This window comes from Colias eurytheme, chromosome 7, assembly GCF_061535395.1.
Source record: "Colias eurytheme isolate Ceu_HAF_F1 chromosome 7, ilColEury1 Martin Lab GWU primary, whole genome shotgun sequence".
In the NCBI taxonomy this organism is placed as follows: Eukaryota; Metazoa; Arthropoda; class Insecta; order Lepidoptera; family Pieridae; genus Colias; species Colias eurytheme.
In genome coordinates, this window is record NC_142986.1 from 3,229,154 (window position 1) to 3,252,400 (window position 23,247).

The 23,247-nt window shown below is 31.6% G+C and overlaps 1 protein-coding gene across 2 annotated transcripts; it reads left to right on the plus strand.

The window, feature by feature from the left end:
• On the plus strand, positions 1-23,194 carry XNP (ATRX chromatin remodeler XNP). Of its 2 annotated transcripts, XM_090103991.1 has the most exons (27): positions 707-3,765; positions 7,061-7,131; positions 9,018-9,202; positions 9,588-9,709; positions 9,867-9,898; positions 10,248-10,436; positions 11,351-11,456; positions 11,589-11,681; positions 11,938-12,078; positions 12,559-12,675; positions 12,915-13,081; positions 13,625-13,788; positions 14,605-14,742; positions 15,244-15,419; positions 15,803-15,924; positions 16,094-16,217; positions 16,332-16,400; positions 16,590-16,722; positions 17,380-17,551; positions 18,109-18,221; positions 18,560-18,668; positions 19,108-19,279; positions 19,601-19,813; positions 20,555-20,714; positions 21,267-21,397; positions 22,512-22,593; positions 22,922-23,194. In XM_090103991.1, the coding sequence occupies exons 1-27, from the start codon at positions 898-900 to the stop codon at positions 23,191-23,193; spliced, it is 6,441 nt and encodes a 2,146-aa protein (XP_089960117.1). In that variant the 5' UTR covers positions 707-897; the 3' UTR covers position 23,194. The 2 variants fall into 2 exon arrangements, with proteins under 2 accessions (XP_089960118.1, XP_089960117.1); XM_090103992.1 differs by lacking the exons at positions 707-3,765; positions 7,061-7,131 and adding an exon at positions 1-189.
• The last annotated feature ends 53 nt before the right edge of the window (positions 23,195-23,247 follow it).

A 23,247-nucleotide genomic window follows, 5' to 3' on the forward strand; every position in this document is an offset into this window, starting at 1 on the left:
TTCACGACTGTTTTGGATAGTTTATCTGCCTTGCCTATATTGCCGATATTTCGGTCAAAGTGTAGGAAAATGTATTTGAATTAACTATTTTACAGTACACACATATATAATGATGAATTATGGGCATGTTTAAAGTGTTTATCTAAAACGGAACTCTATAAAATACCAGTTCAGCCATTTACATGAAAGGTGAGTACAAAAAATTGGTACCTCGTAATTTTTTGTTTTACTTAAACGAGACATATAATCATTGTGTACCGTTACAATTTTTACAGAATGAATATAGACGTCTATTTCTTATTGGTTTATCTTACAAAAAGAGTGTGTAATTAGACACATTGTATATAATGGTTTGTATATATGCCATTACCGCTGGGCGCTGTTTATATTAGTATACTTGTGTATATCAGCAATTCGTATAATCCGACCGAATTGTGAATGTGTAACCAAACGTCATTTTCGTTCTACGCAGTGTTCTCTTACTTATGGTTACATTCTAATAGTATCATAGGAGATTTTCATTTATCTTACAATGCTGCAAGAAACGGATCAATACTGTTAAAATAATATTGGGTTTCACATTAAATAATTGCATAAAAATACATTAAATTCAAAACCTTATAAATATTTCACGGTAATGTCAAACTTACGACCGTACATCGAATTGAATCTGTCATTTACGCTCAAATTAAAAATAAATTTTTACTCTGTGCTTTTTTGCTTTTTATTCCGCTTCGGGTTAATTTTTTAACGTTGCGTTGTTACTTTTACTAAATAACTTAATGAATTAATGGAATATAGGCCATCGATGCAGCATTTCTTTATTTTAAGTAATATCTGAAGAAATAGGGTGAATCTGTTGTTGATAAAGCGGTGAAAGCGGTTGTGGTTTGTGAAATGGCGGATTCTGCGCCCGTTAACGATGTGTTATGCGAAGCCGTGCAATATTTATTAAAACTTGGATCAAATTTGCGACAACGTTCTGAAATTTTAAAAGAGAAACGAATAAGGAAAGACAAACTAAGAAATACACATGCCGTACAAAAGGCTACGAGTAAAGTTTTACTATTATGCGAATTGGCCAAAAAATCAATAGTCAATGTTGAGACAAGTGTCAAAGCCATCCAGGACCGGATTGAGAATATGCAGACGCATAATATTGGCGCGAAATCTTCAAGTTCTGAAAATATTTCTGTTTATGAATATTTTACGTACAACTCCAAGAGACTGAAATGTCGTAATAAAATCAATATTAAACATTATTCGTCAGCTAATGTATGTGTGTCAAAAATGCCCACTACTATTCAAGATAAATATCCTGTGTTTTATGACTGCAAATTATTTCGATTAAGATTAAAATCGGACAGAATTGCCCATGATAGTCTAAATGTTGATGAAAATAATCTAAATAAACGAAATGATAGTGAAAATAAAAATAAAACTGAAAATACGGAACCTGAAGTAAGGGAATCCAGTGAAGAAGATGCAAGTAATTCTGTAAATGCTAATATTAATACACAACTAGGCAGTGACAATGAGGAGACTGACTCCAAAAGTAGAACAAAAGCATCAGTTGAAAGAAAAGATGACAAAAAAAGTAAGACTTCAAAGATAAAAAACCTAGACCATATTGCCCAGGAAGAACTAATTGTTCATGGCAATCATGAATCCAATAATCTCAATAAACAAAATGACAGTCAAAATTTAAAAAAAACTGAAAACGTAGAAGTTAATGAATGTTTTGAAGAAGGTATAACTAATTCTGCAAATGTTAATATTAATACACAACTAGACAGTGACAATGATGAGACTGACTCCAGAAGTAAAACAAAAACATCAGCTAAAAGAAAGGATGAAAAGAAAAGTAAGATTTTGAATAAAAACATTGATAAGACTGTCTCCGATCCTGAACCTAACCTAAATAAAAATGCTATTCTGGACAAAGACCCTGATGAAAATCAAAATAATGGTGGCCACAATAAATATGACTCCAATGAAGAAAATATCTCTATTGAAAAAGGAGATAATAACATTTCTAGCACAGATAAATGTCCCAGAGAAAAGTCTAAGAGCACTGAAAACGTTGATGATATTAACCTAGTAAAATCTAAAGAGTCCAGTTGCAAATATAAAAAGGGTGAAAGGAATAATGAGAGTGAATGCTTACCAATGGATGATAAAAAGAAAGAAAATGTCTCAGTTCAAGAAATTAAAAAATATAGTGAATCCAAATCAGAAAATGTAGAGGAAAATCCTAACAAAATTACTTCTGTTGAAACCGATGATGTGAGTGGGAATAATATTGAAGTCTCAGAATTAAAAGATAATAATTCCCATGAAGGTTCCTTTATAGAAAATACAAATTCAAGGAGTTATGAAAGTGACAGAAGTGTGGACTCTGATATATCTAAAAAATCCTATATAAAATGTGTCAATATTAATAAGTTGCTAAAACCAGATAAAATATTTTCTCCTGACAATGTTGCAAGTGATAAGGTTAGCAAAACAAAAAGTTATTCAGGAAAAACGAAAGAAAAGTCTTCACACAAGATTAAGAAAATGAAATATTTAAAACATAAATTTAAACCAAAAAATTTTTCTATAAATATAGTAAGACTGCCAAAATTAGATAAAAAATTTCTTAAAAAACATAATTTAAAAAAGATTCTGCAATTCAATCCTGTTCAATGTCATATTTATGTAGACTCTGATTCTGCATCTAATGATATAAATAATGATTGTAATAGTAAAACTGAGTCAAGAACTTACAGTAAGAAATTTAAGAAATCTAAAGACAATGAATCACTGGATAAACTAATGGATTCTGATAGGGTTGGAGAATCCTTAAATGATTCTTGTGCAGAAAAGTTGTCTACAAATAAGAATGGGAATTCAGAAGAATCTAACAAAAATAAAGACCAAGACAAAGATATTGATACTATAAAGAATTCATTACTAAATGGGTCAGACTCGGAGAGTACAGATGATGAAATAAGGCAAGTGAATGAAAAAGTAAAACATTCACTCCTTCGCGATTCTGATTCTGACAATAATTCAGAAGTCACACAGAGATGTACTGAAAATAGCAATGAAGCTGCAAAAATGTCAGATAAAAACAGTGATAACATTTTAGAGTCCACAAATGATAAAAACTCTTCAAAGAATAATGAAGAAGATAGTGATATAGAATCTACACAAATAAATACCAATAAGAGAAGGAATTCTCAAAGAATTCTAATAACACCTGATAGAGATATTGCTAACAATAGTGATAGAGATATTGCTAACAATAGTGATAGAGATATTGCTAACAATAGTGATAGAGATATTGGTAACAATAGTGATAGAGATATTGCTAACAATAGTGATAATGCTGGTTTACCACAATCAGATAGAACTCCAAAGAATAAAAGAAAACGAAAAAGTGGTAGCACACCACCCTCGACTCGTAAGAAAATTATGCAGAGTATGCGTGCTAAGAGGATGTTACTTACATATTCCTCTAGTTCGGATACAGATGATGAACAATTGAGGAATGTTAACAAGAAAAGAAAAGAAGAATTGCTTAAAAACAAATCTAGTTCTGATGAAGATTCCAAAAAGAATAAAAGCAAATCACTTTCATCAGATAGGTCATTAAAGTTGACGGAAAAAACTGAGGATGAAAAAAAGAAAATAAAGAAAAATGAAATGTTGATGACTGATGATGAATCTTCTAACTCTATAAGACAACAAGAAGACAGTGATAATTCCACATCTACCAAGGTTAGGCACAAATAATTTCATATAATATTAAGTTTCATTATAGTGGCCTGTCCAATTAAGCATAATTGTTTCGTTTGAGTGGTCACCAACTTTTTTTAAACTTAAGATTACTATTTTTACTAGTAGGTATCATATTTTTTCAGTCATTTATTTGATGATATGTTTTTTTATTTGCACTGTATGTATGTGTGATAAAAGTTTAATAAAGTTGGTGACCTTTTTGTTATGATGTTGACAATTTTTAAGTTCAAATATAACATCCTCATTTTGGAATACCATTGTATTCCACATCAAGCTCTATTTATAGTTGCTAAATGAATTCTTATTAAAATTTTCGAAGTAATGAAGAATGTTACTAGGTATGCCAAATCCCTTGAAATTGTGTCACAGTAAAGCCTGTATGTATACAAATACACTAGTTTTTGTCGTAGTCAAAAATACCAAGTAGTTTTGATTTTATACGCATTCAAAGTTTCGAAAAATATCGAGTCCCGCTAATAGTCACGTGACCGCTTGTGACGTCACGACACAACGCACCGCGCGGGCCGCGCGGCCGCGCTTAGTATCAAGTCGGCAGCGCTGTAGTAGGTGTTATAGCTTGCGCAGTATTTTGATGGGTTTTCATCCGCGAATTTCGTTAATAGTCCAATAATAGTAATTACTAATTATTATTCGTTTAATAAAATAACAGTCATGCCAAAGTTTCATCTTTATTGATTAATGGTTTCTCAAAATATTCTATACGATTGCATTTTTGCACTGCTGATCTCTGAGGTTTATCTTCATTTTCCTGTTGACATTTGAATTTGTGTGGAACAATACCCTGTTTTTGTTTAATTCTTCCCCCGACCAACTTATATTTTAGTATAGTTCTCCATATCATTCTCAACTTAAAACAAGAAAAAATCTTACTAGCCTACCTATACTTAGCCCATACGAGCAGAGCAGAAGCACAGTCTAGCTCTAGTATAGATTAAAACTTGTATAGAAAACAAAGGATAACGCAAAACAGCTGCAATGTTCTCAAAATATTATAATATGTAGTACTATGTAAGAACACGGAAAATTCGCATATACGAAAAATCGCTAGCGGACTGAGTGAGCCAGATTGAGCGTGTTGTGGTGTGACGTCACACCATCACCGGGCGTTTACAACTTGTTTTACTTCTAAATCGGAAACTAATTGACGTATCGAAGTAATTTTTTCACTAGTATTATTTATTTTTTACAGAGAATATGGATTTCTAATAATCAAAATTAGTGAACATTCTCCATTGTAATAGTTGGGGATAGTCATATCTCATACTATATGTATGGGCGTGTTTGATGTAAAAATTTTGGATATTTCCCGTTTTATTTTTAAAAAGTTATTAATATCATTTTACTCATTAAGTAAAGGGCTTTCTATATCAGTTTAAAGTTTTTTGATATCTGCAATAGTTACGGAATAAACGCCTGTGCACACTTAACGATTACACCCTTATAGGAGCTACCAACGTTGAAAAGAGAGAATTTTAGTATAGTTGGTTCTTTGATATACTGTTTCTCTTCCTTTTTCGGTTAGAGTCCGGGCTGTCTTGCTGGCTGCAGTGGTTGCGTTTATTAGTGCGCATCTTATCTGCACAGGAAAATATCCGTAATTTAAAGTCATTTATTAACGCGTAATTTTTAATATTTTGCCTTTAGATAGATCCATCAGACATAAATTTTTTATTACGTTTTTTTCGTTGTTAAATAGTAACATTAAACATAGTGATTACTTATCCTTCACGGGGACTCATGTTGATGTAATTTCACTTATTTCGATGACATTTTAATTATTTTGAAATAAAAAATTGCGTATGGCACCTATTCAACAACGAAAAAAACGTCTTGCAATAAAAAAAAATATGTCTGATGGATCTATCTAAAGGCAAAAGATGAAAAATTAAGCGTTAATAAATGACTTTAAACTACGGATATTTTCCTGTGCGCACTAATAAACGCAACCACTAACGCCAGCCAGACAGCCCGAACTCTAACCGAAATAGCAAGAGAAACAGTATATCAAAAACCCAACTATACTAAAATGACTTTTTTTAAAACGTTACTAGCTCCATAACTATTAACTATGGTGTTTTGAAAATGTCATCAAAGGAGATTGCCCAAGTGACTATGGCACTTGGTATCGCAATCAAACTTATTGTGTCAAGATGAAATATAGCTCAATTTAAAGCTTGATTTTAGTACTTTTAGAAACGATTAAAGTTTTTATGTAAATAAGCCGCAGTTCGCGACAATTAAAATAAAACAATATTTTTATTCAACGCTTCAAAAAAATACTTTATCGAGTTTAAACTAACGATGAACGTTAAGTTTTACATTTATTACATAGGTAATATTTTAATTTACAATACAAATGTGAAAAGTAAATCGTAATAAACATTATTTGCAAATAAATAACGTCGAACACATTCATTCAACATTCATTTCAAATAGAAACTATGACATATATGACGCAGGACGCTTGCAAGAGAGATAGATATATGTGTCAAAACAAAAACTTTTACTTTTATTTCTATTTATTCGGTACTAGCGGTCCGCCCCGGCTTCGCCCGTGGTACATATTTACATTTTCTCTACATAAAAACCATCCTCGTACTTCAAGGAATATAATAAAAAAATAATTATCGAAATCGGTTCAGCCGTTCTCGAGTTATGCGCTTACCAACACATTCTGCGATTCATTTTTATATATAAGATAATTACGACTTAATAGTGATAAATATGATCATTATAGATACAAATAGGAATTAACAATATCACGAACACGTGACACAACTAGTATTTTACCGATTCCATACGTGGACATACATGTTTCAAAAGAATAACTTTTACTATTATTTCAATTTATCCGGTATAATTAAGACTTAATATTGATACATATGATCATTATAAATACAAATAGGAATTAACAATATCACGAATACGTGGCACAACTAAAATTTTACCGATACCACCCGTGGTCATTCTCCTTTGGTTATCTCTAAACAGATATAAATATTAATATTTACCATGTAAATAAAGTTTGTATTAGATGTTAATATGCTTCCTATGATACCTACACTAAATGTTATTTAAGTTTTTTTTTTTTCTTTATATAAAAGTAGATTATTACATAGTGAAACTATTATAATATATTCCTGTTATACATAAGCTTCGAAAATACTAATAATTAAATTCTTAAGTAAAAATTGTGTTTCATTTATACTATTAATGTCAGGTAGATTTTCATGAATATAAATAAAATTTACAGATGGGCCGTTCTAAATTGGACAGCAGCAGTCGCCTTTCACATAATGAAGACTCAGATAAAGACATTAAAGGGTAAATAAAATAGAAAGACGGTATGAGATTGCTCATACTTTTGTACAGTTTGGCCCAAGTAGATTTTGTTCATGTTGACATAAATCTACATATTACCTATTTTCTTATTACAATGTCTGGATATTTAAATTGTTAAGGGTACTTCCTTCATATTACACCCTTTATTATATCCATATTATAGTGTTAGAATAAAAAAATATAAATTTACTATCTTGAATAGTGAAACTTCTTCATAATGGCTATTGGAGTTGAAAATACCTATATACATAGTTTGAAAATCTAGTAGAATATTAACAATGGTTTCCTTATAAGCTATGATAGTCTCATAGAAGATGTCTGCAAAGAACTTATTAAAAATTATAAAATTTATTTTTGCAAATTGAAACAGATACCCTCTGACTTGATCATTCAGTTATTTTTCTAGTGATACAAGGACCTTTTGGTAAGTGGGAAATTGGGAAAAATTTGCCTACATACATATTGTAAACGTCATTTGATACCAGACCATAGAGTGTGTTGCTTTATGTGGTTATGATGTTTTGCTATCTATACATAATATAATAAAATCTTAGGAAAGTCAATACTGTACATTGAATATTTTTTTAAAAGAATACTTAAGGCGTGATAGATACCGAAGCCAAAAATATAGTATTTAGAATTTTTATCTGTATGTCTGTTTGTATGTATGCCCAGGCGAAACTCAAAAAATAGCTCGAGACCAGGAAAGGACATAGGATAGGTTTTATCCCGGAATTCCTACGGGAACGGGAACTATGCGCGTTTTTCTTTGATTACGCGGGCGAAGCCGCTGTCGGAAAGCTAGTTTACAATAATTTTACTAATCCCATGCCAATAGCTCACACTATCTATAAATGAATAATAACGCAATCATAAAATTATCATTTGATGGATTGACTTTTTCATTTTTTTTTTTTTGTTAGGTATATATTTAGTAGTCTGGCCTTTTTATAATAAAATTGAGTCTTGCCCTTCCCACATATTTATTTATAATGCTTTCTTGTACAAAACAATGTAAATAATCTAGTACAAACTAATGTTTAGGTTAGGTAAGGTAAAAGTTTGACCGATGGATGGAGAGTGATAGTGTTAGTAGAGCTAAGATAGTTAAAGTTGTTTTTTTAAATAAGACTATAATAGTATTTTTTCAAAAACAATAGATACTATTCATAGTCTAAAATGTGTAAAAAAAGCAGTTTGTACTTCTCGGAAATACTCATCATCATCTTCACCATTAATTGGGGATTGGGATAGGTACTGGCTTCTTATGATGGTTATAGGCCATATTATTCACCACTCTAATTGGTGATGTTGCATGCCTCCGGATTTTATTTTTATTGGTCGACAAGCATGATCGCTCATTTCCATAACTTATTGGAACATTGGTGATGTGCAATATGCATGGTTATTTCGAGTCGTCGATATGTTGATACAGAATTTTTATTGCAATATAATATAAAAAATGAATGAATGAATGTAAATTAATCTTAAATCAAGAAGGCACATTTTACATTAGGTAAATTAAATAAATAAAAACAACATTCCTTGAAATGTATCATGTTGCCGGTTAGACTTCCTGGAAAATGTTATTTGATCCCAAATTGAATATGCTACCTTGATTCGATCCCGCTACTCAGCAATTCCGTGTTTTATAATTGATAACATATATTTAAAAGTTTCCTCGCAAGGACCAACAATTAAAAACCAAGTTTCCTGCAACATTGTTGATCAACTGTTGCTCAACAAATGTCTATTATAAACACGACGGCTGTAAGGAAGATTAAAAAAGAAAAAAACGAGGAAAAGCGGATTAAAAAATGGGATGAATGTTACACCTTAATTAAATCAAGTTAAATCGAAATTTACAGGTTAACAAACCTTAGGACGTTGAAAAAGTCGTATCGTCGACGGCGCTCGGCGTCGGATCGTCGCAGGCTCAGGACGAAAACTGCCAACATGCCGAAAGCACCGATCATCGGCGCGGAGGTGCTGCTCCAAGCGGAGTCCAGCTCCGATGCGACGTCTGTAGCTTCTAATGATGGGGAAGTTGAGGGTAAATGGTTTTATGGAACTATTAACTAAACTATTGTCCTAGTCTGCTAAATCAATTATTGAATACTTACGAATATTTGATCTATTTATCGTGCTCTGTCTCTTCTGCACGCTCCAACTTTAGCTATAGAGATAGCTTGAAACATATTAAGCTAAGTCTAACAAAAACTCAAATCACTGGGAAATCTACATTTTACAAAAAGCTCAAATCACGTGGAAAACAAAATTTAACAAAAAGTTTTTACTACATGGTAAGCTAAATTTAAAAAAAAAGCTCAACATTTTCAACATATTGGTAATGTGATAAAGGTAATCGTATTTTTCTTTTTCTTTGATACAAAGCTTTTTATACTTAGTGATTTTAATTTTATATTATTTTAACACAGATTTACCGAGAGTTCCCGTAACGGAGTTGAATGGAGACGGTATGGTGGACCATTTGGCTAAAGACGACTTATTGGGCGACAGTGACTCCTCAAATTCACAAAATCAAACTCAGAATTCGCAGGTAAAGTGTTTTTCTGGTACATTTTTATTCAACGGTTCAAAATCCAAAAAGTATTCTTATAATATTCTGTACAAACTACAACCTTGTTTATTAAAAATGTTATTTTGTGTAATATGGTTGGTTAGTTTACTTATTTAGCTTCCTTGTATTTTTTTAGGGTGACAAAGAAGGCGAATCGGAGGACGAGGAGTAAGTGGACTTGATATTTTTTTTCGATATACAATAATTGAATCAGCCATTTAATTAATTGACTAGGCTCTTTATTAAACGTCTTTAAACAGCTGATTAATGATTTAACGATTGGACTGTAACAGATAAATCTGAAAATGTATTTTTACTAGTAAATAATGCTAAATCTTATTATTTTTGAAGTGAAACTTCTTTATCGGGGTTGGACAAAAATTTAGTGTAACATTTTTGCGTTACGCCGTACGCGTGACATTTTTGCGTTACGCCATACTCGTGACCTTTTTTAGGTCATAAAGAAGTTTCACTTCTTACGTGTGTACTCTAGTACACGCATACATTTTTTTTCCAGTGTAAAATTAAAGAGGCGCAAAGCGAATGCCATTTCGTCGGACTCAGAGGCGGGTTCCTCGAGACGAAAGGACAAGCGGCTGAGTGACTTTGAGGATTCCGAAGATGACGGCTTGGAATCTGTCAAGAAGAGTAAAAGGAAGAAAAAGAATAGCGATAGTGATGCGTCCGCTGGCTCTGGGGATGAAGGGTGAGATATTGTATTGTTTATAATGAAGTAACATATAAATATAAATTTATAAACATAAAACTGAAAGAATAGAATAAATTCGATCGTTCTGGTGGGTCACAAGTGGCTGAGTTGGTCAGGCATCCGCCCCGGAATGGCGCGAAAGGATGCGGGTTCGAGTCCCGCCTCGTGATTGAATTTTTTCTATTCTTTATAAATTTATATTTATAAAGCATTTGAATGCCATAAAACAATAAATATCAATTTCAACATGAAGTAACATCTTGTTTTTGTGCATAGCCAATATGTTTGTTTCTTTCTTTTAATTATTGAGTACAGTCTATACTAATATAAAGAGGATGTGGTTAAACTTTGATTCGTTAACACCATAACGAAATTTTAAAAGGCTTGTGGCTAGTAAATATGACTGTAAATGTGCAATGTCGATGGTGCTTACTTAGTATGTGTGCCTATTGGATATTATTTTGACAATATTTCTCACATTAAACGCGTTGTCTGATTTTATAGTTAGTGCTTACTACTCTATTAACGTATGGTTGTTGTGTTACTTGTCATAGACAATACCTAATACAATATTGTAAGACATTAAATGGGAGGCCGGGTAAAGATTAGTTGGAATGTAATAAGAATGTACTGCAATTCTACACAGCTACCTAATTGATGTAGGTAGTTGATAACAAATCACAGAAAGTCAACGACTATTAGCAAAGTGAGGGTAGTTGGGTCGAACGTCGTATAAACAACGTCCGAGCCCCTAGACACGATTCGTACGAATGCGCCACGATTCAAAGGAAAGCGGCAATTTATAGTTTTCGACAGCTAAACATGTTTTGACAGGAAATAGATGTCACTGTTCATCCACAAAAATATTAAATCAAAAGTTACGTCTAACAATATTATATTTTATATTACAGTAAAAAGAAAAGGCGTCGAATTAAAAACATAGATGACAGTGAGGGCTCCGGATCTGAGACTGAAAATGAAGGACGGAATAAGCATGGGAGAAAGAATATACGAAAGGTATTATTTATGCCTTTTAATTTAAATATTTAACCTTTAAACACATATGTTATCAAAATTATTAATTTAATTTGTTTATTATTCACTTTGAAAAAGCTATGTTTATTTTGATAAATGTGTTCCTCTTTTTAGGTTATGGGTAAAAATCAACTAGAAGAAGCTACAAAGAAGGCAGCTCGTGAGGAAAAGGAAAGGATTGCTAGAATTGCTGAAAGACAAAAATTGGTAAGATTTACAGATTAATAACTAAAGGCCGGTGTCTGAATTAAGAATTGATTTGATTACGGTTTGAGAAAGCTCACATACAAGAAATTATTTAATCAGAATTTAAGCATGATTTGAAATATTCAAACCCATTAGTCTTCGAAATTTGCATTTACATTTATAAATGTACATACTAATTTCTTCAATAATTTTAATAAAAACTTCGAAGCACTTTCTTGATAATCGCACAATAATTAATTCCGATATTAAATTTCAGTATAATAACTTGCAATTTGATGAATCCGGTAAACCGGATGAAGTTGTATTGGACAAAGTTGTGCTGGACTTTGATCCGGAAACAAAAGAGCCTCTCATTGAGGTTGACAAGGGATTGGTTAAGAAATTGAAACCACATCAGGTAAAGTATACATTATTATTATTATTTAAAGAATATGATGATATTTGATGATATTTTTTAATGTAGATAAAAAATAAAATAGCCATAATCAGATTGTTAGAAGAAATAAAAAAAGTTGTTTTATATTTTAACAAAAAAAAATTTTGGTTGAAGTTTTGAGTCTCAAAGTAATTTATTAGGCACTAGCGGTCCGCCCCGGCTTCGCCCGTGGTACATATTTCGCAATAAAAGGTAGCCTATGTTCTTTCTCAGGGTCTGAAGATTATCTGTGCCAAATTTCATCAAAATCGGTCCAGTAGTTTATGCGTGAAAACCATACATACATAGTACATACATACATACAAACCTTTCCTCTTTATAATATTGTTATTAGTATATTAGTATTAGTATAGATTACAAAATACTTTCACTTTCTTTTTAATTCCTTTGCATATTAATATCAATTATGTAGGGATTTACTAAATTATCAATATTTTTCAGGCTAATGGTATTAAATTTATGTGGGATGCTTGTTTTGAAAGCGCCAAACGGATTAAAAAGGACAAGGGTTCCGGTTGTATTTTGGCGCATTGTATGGGTCTCGGAAAGACGTTACAGGTATTTTTATTTTATTAAATGTGTTGTAAAAGTAAAATTAATTGATTTGAAAAAACATTAAAAATTTCTGAAAAATAAAGTATCGTATTATTTGACGATATTATACTTTACCCATATTAAATAGAGTTAATGATCAATAGTTTGTATGTACATATTTTACTTAACTTAATAAATATTTAATTACCCAAATTTTATAACAATTCCAACAATTTATACTTTATTTGATTTTTTTATTCCAGGTTGTGTCTTTAACGCACACATTGTTGACTCACAGCGATTTGACGAGTGTGAATAGAGTGTTAGTTGTGTGTCCGCTATCTACTGTATTGAATTGGGTGAACGAGTTCAATATGTGGCTCAAACATGCGGAAACTGATTATGAAGTTGATGTTTATGAACTGTCTAGGTAGGTTATACAAAGCATAAAAATATACTTTAAAGTTTTTTTTTTTCTATGATTAATATACTGTTCTAAGAATAACGCTTTTCATGTACTTTCTTAAGTACATAGTAAAATATAAAAAAGTCTTAAGAAAATAATTTTCTTTAATTATATTAAAGAAATCCATCCATCCAACACACTAACCATCACTGAAATTGCGCGATTCTTACGCTCCTCCAAGTCTTTATTGTTAATAATAATTACTAACAAGTAACAACCCATTTCACCAATTTAACATATGTATGTATGAAAAATTGGTTGAAAAGTGATAAGTAGGCAAAGTCTTATCTTATGCTAATTAATTAAATAACTGTCTTTATTGAAGTGAAACTTCTTTATCGGGGTTGGAAAAAAATTTAGTGTAACATTTTTTCGTTACGCGCCATCTTCTTCTTATCCCTACCACGCCTGATTCGTCGTAAAGAAGTTTCACTTCTTACGTGTGTACACTAGTACACGCACACTTTTTTTATTTATTCTTAAAACTTAAACGTTTTTATATAACAGGTTCAAGCAGAACTCGGATAGAGCGTTCCAACTACAACAGTGGTTCCAACACGGCGGAGTGTGTGTTCTCGGATACGAAATGTTCCGGAATCTCTCGTCCGATAACACTAAGAAGTTCAAGAAGAAGATGTTGAAGAGCTTCCAGGAGAGTCTGGTTGATCCAGGTGAGTCGGGTTGATCCAGGTGAGTCTGGTTGATCCAGGTGTATCTGGTTGATCCGGGTGAGTCTGGGTGACCCAGGTGAGTGGTTGATCCAGGTGAGTCTGGTTGATCCATGTAAGTCTGGTTGATCCGTGTGAGTCTGGTTGATCCAGGTGAGTCTGGTTGATCCGTGTGAGTCTGGTTGATCCAGGTGAGTCTGGTTGATCCGGGTGAGTCTGGTTGATCCAGGTGAGTCACTAAATATTACAAGTAAGACGTAAACTCAAACTCAAACATTTATTTATTCAATTAGACTTCTTCTAGAAGCACTTTTAAATATTTACAAAATTGTTTTACGTTACAACTAAGCACTTATTGGATAATATTGTATTCTTGTAAGAACCTTATATGTAATTGTTAAGGGTCTATCTATACAGTCTAATATACTTCACATAGAAATCTATATTTTTAATCATAGAACATAATAAAGGGTGTCTCAAAAGAAAGTTTATATTTTATGGAGGAATTAAAAAAAAGTAAGCAATGTATTGAAAAAATGTTTATAAATTATTAACTGCGCAATGAACGCAATGAACTGCATTTGGACGATATTATTTTTAAGAAATAAATTCCCATATTATGCACTTTAATAATTAATAAACATTTTTTCAATACATCGCTTACTTTTTTTTTATTAATCCACAAAATATAAACTTTCTTTGAGACACCCTGTATAACAACCAGTTTAGAAGCGATTTCTACATTGTTACTGTTTTTTCTAACACGTCTATTTAGATCTCCTCTGAGTAGAATATGCTTATTTATAAATTTTTTTACAGGTCCGGATCTGGTGGTCTGTGACGAAGGACATTTGTTGAAAAACGAAAAAACAAGCTTATCGCAAGCTATGAACAAAGTAAAGACGTTGCGTCGCATCGTGCTCACGGGAACACCGCTACAGAATAATTTGAAAGAATGTATGTTAATTTTCTATGTTTAATTTCGTCTTTAGTATTTCAGTGTAACTCGTTCAACTATTTTTTGGGTTTGATTTAAGCGAGTATCGTGTATGTAGAAATTATAAACGGATTTTTTAAGCGAATTTTATAAGATTTAGGGCTGATTTTTCAATCGTTGGATAAAACTTATTCGTCGAATAATGTATAAAACTACCATTTTAAAAACGTATTCTAATTGCCCGTTGACAGTTTACGTGACATTTTAATATTATCGTGTAATACTTTATTGGACGGATAACTTTTATCCAAGCATTGAAAAATCGGCCCATTTTAATAATATTTATTCTGACGTTTCAAAAACTTTTCAGAATATACTTTAATATTTCACAGTTTGTAGAGGAATTAAAATAACTCATATGAAAATTTAAATCACATTAGAAGTTTGCTTAAATTTTTGTATGTCTTCAAATTGAATTAAAATCTTATAAGCCTTGTTTTATAACTCAAACCTCTTTCCAGATTATTGCATGGTACAATTCGTAAAGCCGAATCTTCTGGGTAAATACAATGAATACTTGAACAGATTTGTGAATCCCATCACAAATGGGCAATACACGGATTCCACTGAACATGACATAAGGATCATGAAACGCAGGTCGCACGTGTTGCATAAAATGTTAGATGGTGCTGTTCAGGTGTGTATTGAAGCAAATTACATTAAAAAATATATTTAATACAAGTTTATTTAATACCTACACTGAATAAGTAGCATACTAAAAATAATTGAAATGTACTTATTATAAGATTACTTACACAAAATGAGTATGTACGAAGTTATAGGCTATCGCAATTTTTGTTATATTCATGAATTAATCAATAAAATTTAATAAATAATGGAATTTCTATTAAAATTATTATTTACTGCGGATTGTGGCAGCATTTTCAATTTGTATATCAACTAAATGATTACCTTGTGTGTTTAAGAAGAAAAAAAAAACTACTCAATACTTCAACGATTTTTTGTATCACGAATAACGCTAATTTTGTATTTTTGTTGTCATTTGTTATACTTTTGTAGAGGCGAGATTACGGTGTGCTCGCGCCTTTCCTTCCGCCAAAACACGAATACGTGCTGTTTATTACCCTTGCTGAAGTGCAAACTAAGCTCTACCAACACTATTTAGATAATTACTCGAGAAGGTAAGAATTATCAATGATTTTGCTATCCTTATTATATTAATGTCTATTCTAATTAAGAACTTAACGGTATATTAAGCAAATTTAATTCAAATTTATAGAGATCACTTTGAAAATGTATATAGTTATATAAATATTAAGTTTTAATTAAAAAAATGTTAAATTTGACCAGACCTCTGGCGGGAAAATCGTCTGGTTTCCTGTTCCCGGACTTCCAGTCTCTGCAGCGAATATGGACGCACCCGCTCGTACTGAAATATAACTCGGAGCGATACGAAATTATGCAACAGAAAAAGGTATTTTTTTTAATATGTACTGACATTTTTACTTTGTTCATCAAATAATTTCTGTTTTATGTTTTTGTACAACAGTTCCACATATTGTATTAAATAATGTATTTTATTTTTCAGAGAGAAAGGGAGGAAGAAGATTCTGAAGGTTCATTGAAAGATTTCATTGATGATGAGTCCACTTCAGAGGTATATATTATTTATTATTATGTAATATTTTTTATTTGATAACATTGTCCATTCATAATAGATCAGAAGTCATATGAAGATATTCATTCTGCCTCCATTTCAATTTCAATCTTTTTTTTTCCATTATCCAAAAAAAAATTATGAAAACAACATAGAATTTGCATAAATTAAAATAAATCATGTTAATAGGAGTCGTCTATGGAGGAATCAACAGATGAGTCTTCCTATTTGAGCGATGACAGCCGAAAGAAGAATAAAAAGAAGAAATCGCCTAAAAAGAGTAAAGCTCGGTCTACACGGAGAGGGACGCGTGCAAATCCTGGTGAATATCTATCTTTATTTGTTATGTATGTCGGGTTGTATAATAGAAAGCAATTAATCTCAATTATATACTTTATTTCATGTAAAAAATGTAAAACATTGGTGTTATCCAATGTTTTACATTTTTTAAGGATTGTATAGAATGCCGTGTAAAATGTAAATCAAAGATGTCTTCCTGAATAACAGTGTTGCCAGGTGGCACTGTGTGTAGCACAGATTATCAATGTCCAATTTATGGCGCCAACATTATTAATTTTGTGGTTATAATAAAATTATTAGAAAAGTGGCTATTACTTCTAATATTGCAAAGTAAATACTTTGAAATGTAATAGATCATTCATTATCTATTAACTAAACATATTTAGTTGCATATAAAATCCATAATAGTCTATAGATAATGTAAAACAATTTATTTAAAACTCATTAACAATATTGTTACTTATTAACTTATAAATAAATTTTAGAAGGGATCTAATGCCAGATTAAACTAAATGAATGAAAAAAAAACCAAATTATTCAAATTCAAATTAAAATTGTGGTAATAATTTAACCATTTCTATCACTAACTACATTTATGTCTTTCTTTCTGACACCAAATCATATACATAAAACAACACTGTTCAAAATTATTATAATCAAATACTTTTATTTTAAACAGTGGAAGCCGAAGAAGACGATATACAAGAGGTAGTCGAAGTAAAGAACGAGAACCCCACAGAATGGTGGATGCCGCTTGTCTCGGAGGAAGAACTAGATGATATGAGGAATTCGCACAAACTGATCCTGCTGTTTGATATCCTGCGGCAGTGTGAAGCGATTGGGGATAAATTGTGAGTCTGTCTGATGTTTTTATCTATTAAATAGTAATTATTATTGTAATTAAAAGATGTGTTACTTTAAGATACAATTCCAAAGATATGTTAATTCTAACAATCTGAAAAACAATAAAAACTTAACAGCTGATTATGAATTAAGGTTGAAATTATGTGCTAGTGATTATAAAGTAGTATTATTTGTAATGACTAGCTCATAACTAGGATTTCATGATCCTGTGTTTTGAGGTTAACTTAATTTACTTGAAAAGTCTTTCAATGTTTTTTTTTACTCCATTTCTCGTGTAAATGAAAAATGAGAAATGTCGGCTTTTACAAGTTACGTTATCTTATATATAAAAATGAATCGCAAAATGTGTTGGTAAGCGCATAACTCGAGAACGGCTGAACCGATTTCGATAATTCTTTTTTTATTATATTCCTTGAAGTACGAGGATTGTTCTTATGTAGAGAAAACGTAAACATGTACCACGGGCGAAGCCGGGGCGGACCGCTAGTATAAGATAAAATATGTACTACACTTATTAGCTAACCATGAAATTGAATTTTACCAGGTTGGTGTTTTCGCAATCTCTATACTCGTTGGATCTAATAGAGCATTTCCTGGGAAAAGTGGACGAAGCTACACAAGAGGCGAGAGTAGACGAGAAACTTGGAGGACATGTTGGTATGTATATTTACTTTAATAAATAATTGATTTAATTTGCAGCAGTTTGAATAACAGTGAAATAAGCTAAAAAAGGTGTTTCATAAACTTCTATTCTATAATTTTGTTGAAGATTTTACAAAATATGTAAATAGAAAGAACTCTTTCCAATTCGTTTAAGCATTTCGATATCTATACCCAGACTAAAATGTGCTAATATTGTGAAAACTGACTAAATAACTAAATATTACTAAGATTTATTGATTCTGGATAAAATTCAGTAATCATATTCAAATAGGTATTCAATTCAAAGTATCAAATTCAATAACAATTTATATATTTTGAAAATATATTTTTAGGTTCATGGTCACCTGGCATAGACTACTTCCGATTGGACGGTTCAACATCTTGCGAGAATCGATCTATATGGTGCAAAAACTTCAACAGAGAAGACAATCCAAGGGCAAGGTAAGTCATTTAGTTGTGAATAAAAAATATATTTGAAAATGCTTAAAATTAGTACTAATTTTTTGAGTTATACTTTTTTTATAAAAATGAACTGAAATATATTTTATGAAAATTAATGTATCAACATTTTTGTAAACTTGTAAAGAAACTCCTTACGCATATACATACGATAGCCTGGAAGAGATCGCTACCTAGCGATAAGGCCACCGTTTGTACATATCTTTCTCTATTTTATGTTCTTTCTGTATTTGTACTTTCTTATGTGTGTGCAATAAAGTATTAAATAATAATAAAGAAACTTTTTTAAGCCTATCCAAAAAATTGTTATTTATGTTTGATTATAATATAATATGTGTAGAGATGTATATGTCAATAATTTATGTATCGAAATAGTTTCTTATGAATCAAAAAAATATTTACTAAATTTCTTTTTGTGTAGATTATTCCTTATATCAACGCGAGCGGGTGGTCTCGGTATAAACTTGGTGGCTGCAAATCGCGTGGTTATTTTCGACGTATCTTGGAACCCCTCTCATGATGTTCAGAGTATTTTCCGTGTTTACCGTTTCGGACAGAAGAAACCCTGCTATATTTACCGGTTTTTGGCAATGGTGAGTAGAACTTCAATATATTTTTATCAAAGTTTGTTTTTTATACATCGATCTGTAAAAGAAAGGTATATTTCAAGAAAGGTATATTTATCAGTCTTTTTGTTTATGAATCTTTCCGAAAAAAATATTATGGTTGATTACTTTATTTGTACTATTAGGATTATTAGGATATTTGTCAAATATTGTTCTGCCTATTAGCAATTATTAATAATAATTCCATAATATTTACTGTCAAAATATTTAAGAAAAACTATCGTCGTAACAATCGTTCCTAATTTTTTCTTAAATATTTTTTTTTATAAAACCTTTTCTTATTAATAGGGTACCATGGAAGAAAAAATCTACGAGCGGCAAGTAACAAAGCAGGCTATATCCAAACGTGTGATAGATGAGCAACAAATAGACAGACATTATGCTGAAAATGATTTAGCCGAATTGTATAAGTTTGAGCCGACGCCACCCCAACCGAGGCCTATACCGCCGTTGCCGAAAGATAGATTATTCGCCGAAATGCTGAAGGAACATGAACAATGCGTATGTAGTTTTTTTTTAACTTGATAACGTTTTTAAAATCGTTTTAGTCGGGTGACATGTTCAGAAACTTGTGTCAAACCAAAACCTCACGAGCGCGATCGCAGGTATAACGAGAGAGAGACGGACCGATCTCCCGTCTCATCTCGAGCGCTGCCACCAATAAGACGTTATCACGTAAACATCTCGATCGTAAACCTACTTTACAAAAAAACAATTTTTTATTGCTTAATAATTATGTAAGTCAAGGGACTGAAATTGCTTGATAATCATTATGATTCTTTTCTTTTCCTGATCTATGTATGTATTAAAAATAGACTTGCCAATTTGTTAATGAATGTACCATCTACAAACTCAAACATTTATTTATTCAATTTTACTTCTTGAAGCACTTTTGAATCGTCATATACAATTTAAATCGCTATGCAATGCTATTTATGTCACGGCATCACGTGTGAACGGGTGGCCCGATTTCGATAATTCTTTTTTTATTTTATTCCTTGAAGTAAGTACGAGGATGGTTCTTATGTAAAGAAAATTTAATACATATTTACGTTAGGTTCTTATGTAGAGAAAACGTAAATATGTACCACGGGCGAAGCCGGGGCGGACCGCTAGTAATTTTATATATCCCAAACCGATTACAGAAAATTTTAATTTTATTAAAAATATTTTTCTTTACTACTAATGATGTTTCCAACAATATATATATGTGATAATAATTTGAATACATAAAACTTCTAGATATACAAATACCACGAGCACGATTCGCTTCTCGAGAACAAGGAAGAGGAAACACTCACGGAGGAAGAAAGGAAAGCCGCCTGGGAGGACTTTGAAAATGAAAAGACGAGACCACCAGTTGTTCCCTTCACATCACCGTATGCTATGCCTAATGGGATGAGTAAGTTTCTAATTTTGATATTTAGTTAGGCATTATAAATATAAATTAAAAAAAAATATAAAACAATAATTTATTTGAAGAGTGTTTTAAAACAAATTTACTGGTTAGGTTCTTCAAAAATATCCGAATATGTTTGCTTTAAATATTTATTCAGGATTTTAAAGTGAAACTTTTATTACATCGTCTCAAACTTTTTGGTCTGTGTAGCGCATGTCGCGTGACGGTCGAACCGTACGATAATTATCGTACAAATACGATAATTTTGTGCCTAAGTTTCACTTTTACCGTGGTTTCATAAAACCACACAACATTTTTTTTATTATTGTTGTATAATTTACAGATTTTACTACTTTAAAATAATAGTTATTTTCTTAAAAATGCCACTTTAACTTAAATTTTAAGATACTATGGGAAAGAGATCTTATTTTGAGATGACATCAATTCGTCAAACATTCTATAAATGAAACCTAGATTTCTTAGTATAGTATGTTATTGCTCATATCTCTAAATTTTTATAAATGTAAATAAATTATAATATATTAACTATTTCAGTGTCCAATTACCTGGCCGCACAGCAACAATCCCTAGCGTACGCGTTAGCCGCGATACGCAAAGAGTCGCCGAACATCACTGATAACCAATTGAGAGATCTTATGCCGCTCTTGTACAATACTAATCCACAGGTGAGCTTAATTTTTTGGTGGATTTAAGTATAGGGTAAAACTTAAAATATGAAGGTGTAAAAAAAATTGTGCGTGTACTATAAGTGTACTTACACAAGTAAGAAGTGAAAATTCTTTATGACCTTATTTTTCAAAAAATAATTTACTATATGCAACTTTACAGTTCATTTTTTCATCATGTAGATTTATAGGGTTTGTATCATGTTATTGGATTTTCTTTCAACAAGAAAGCTGCATATTTGTTTTTCTTCTGTAAATCAAAAGATTAGGGATGTTCCCAATGTACATATTTAATTACAAATTTAATATTTAGATGTCATAGAAAGGTGTTTACATGTGTCTATAGCATTACAATTTTACTGACAGAATCCATGTACCTTTACATTATATGATTTTTAGATTTAAACATAGTTATTGAATAGTTAAGGCCATAATCTTCACTAATTATAGACATTTAGGGTAATATTAATTAAAGTTTAGACTACACATGTTTATCACATATAAATAAAAATAAACAAAACAAATTTATTTGTTTAGATGTTCGGTGGATATGATTATAGTGTAAGTTTTCGTTGTAACATTTAGATGTATATTATGTTCCTTTTATGTTTATATAGCACCAAAGCATGTTTTACTTTCTACTATAAAATATGTCTCTTCTGTGTCAGTATGTAAAATTTTATTAAATAAATGAACTGCTTCCTGTCTCTATAAAGAAAATTCAACTTTTCAACCCACTAAAAACTACACAGCATGATTTTTTTTTTTGGTATTTTTTGTTTAGTTTCCAAGGCAATTTGAAAATTGTAATCATAATATGCATGAAACCAAGGCAAAAGGTTAAAATTTATGATACTAAGGGCTGATTTTTCAATCCTCGGTTAAAACTTATTCGTTGAATAATGTAGAAAACTACCATTTTAAAGACTATTCTAACTGCCCGTATTTGACAGTTTACATGAAACTTTAATATTATTGTGTAATACTTTATTGGACAGATAAGTTTTATCCAAGCATTGAAAAATCGGCCCTAAAACATCTATTATCCTTGTTTATTTTATATTAAGTTTAATCTATCATAAAATAATTTCAATGGTGATGTGTTTTTTTACAGTTAATGCAGAAAATGAGTGAAATGTACAAATATCAACCCGGAATGATGAATCCAGGACTAATGAATTCAGTTATGAATCCAGGTTAGTACTGAATAATTCACTTTTTTAATAAATAAGTATTATGAATAAATAATTTAGTTATTTGTATTCTAGACTGTTTTATGTGCAAATTATTCTGTAGTTGTGAAATAAAATCACCTATTACAATTTATTCTTATTGATATTTTTCAACCGACTCCAAAAAAAAAGACTAGAATAAATATAATATATCATCACGCTAAGACCAACAGGAGCGTAGCAACGCGGGTGAAACCGCGAAGCGCAGCTAGTAAAATATAGAAGAATAGAATAGAATTAGGGAAAACAACGATAAAAAATCAACATAAAATATAAATTTGTTTGTGTGTAGCGAGTGGTGCGGGTGGGGGGGGTATGGGCGGCACGAGCGGGCTGCAGTACGAGCCGCCCTGGCAGCGCCAGCAGCAGATGCGCCTGCAGCAGCTCATGCAGCAGCAGAACGTGAGTTGCTTTGTGTTTGTGTGTAGCGAGTGGTGCGGGTGGGGGGGGTATGGGCGGCACGAGCGGGCTGCAGTACGAGCCGCCCTGGCAGCGCCAGCAGCAGATGCGCCTGCAGCAGCTCATGCAGCAGCAGAACGTGAGTTGCTTTGTGTTTGTGTGTAGCGAGTGGTGCGGGTGGGGGGGGTATGGGCGGCACGAGCGGGCTGCAGTACGAGC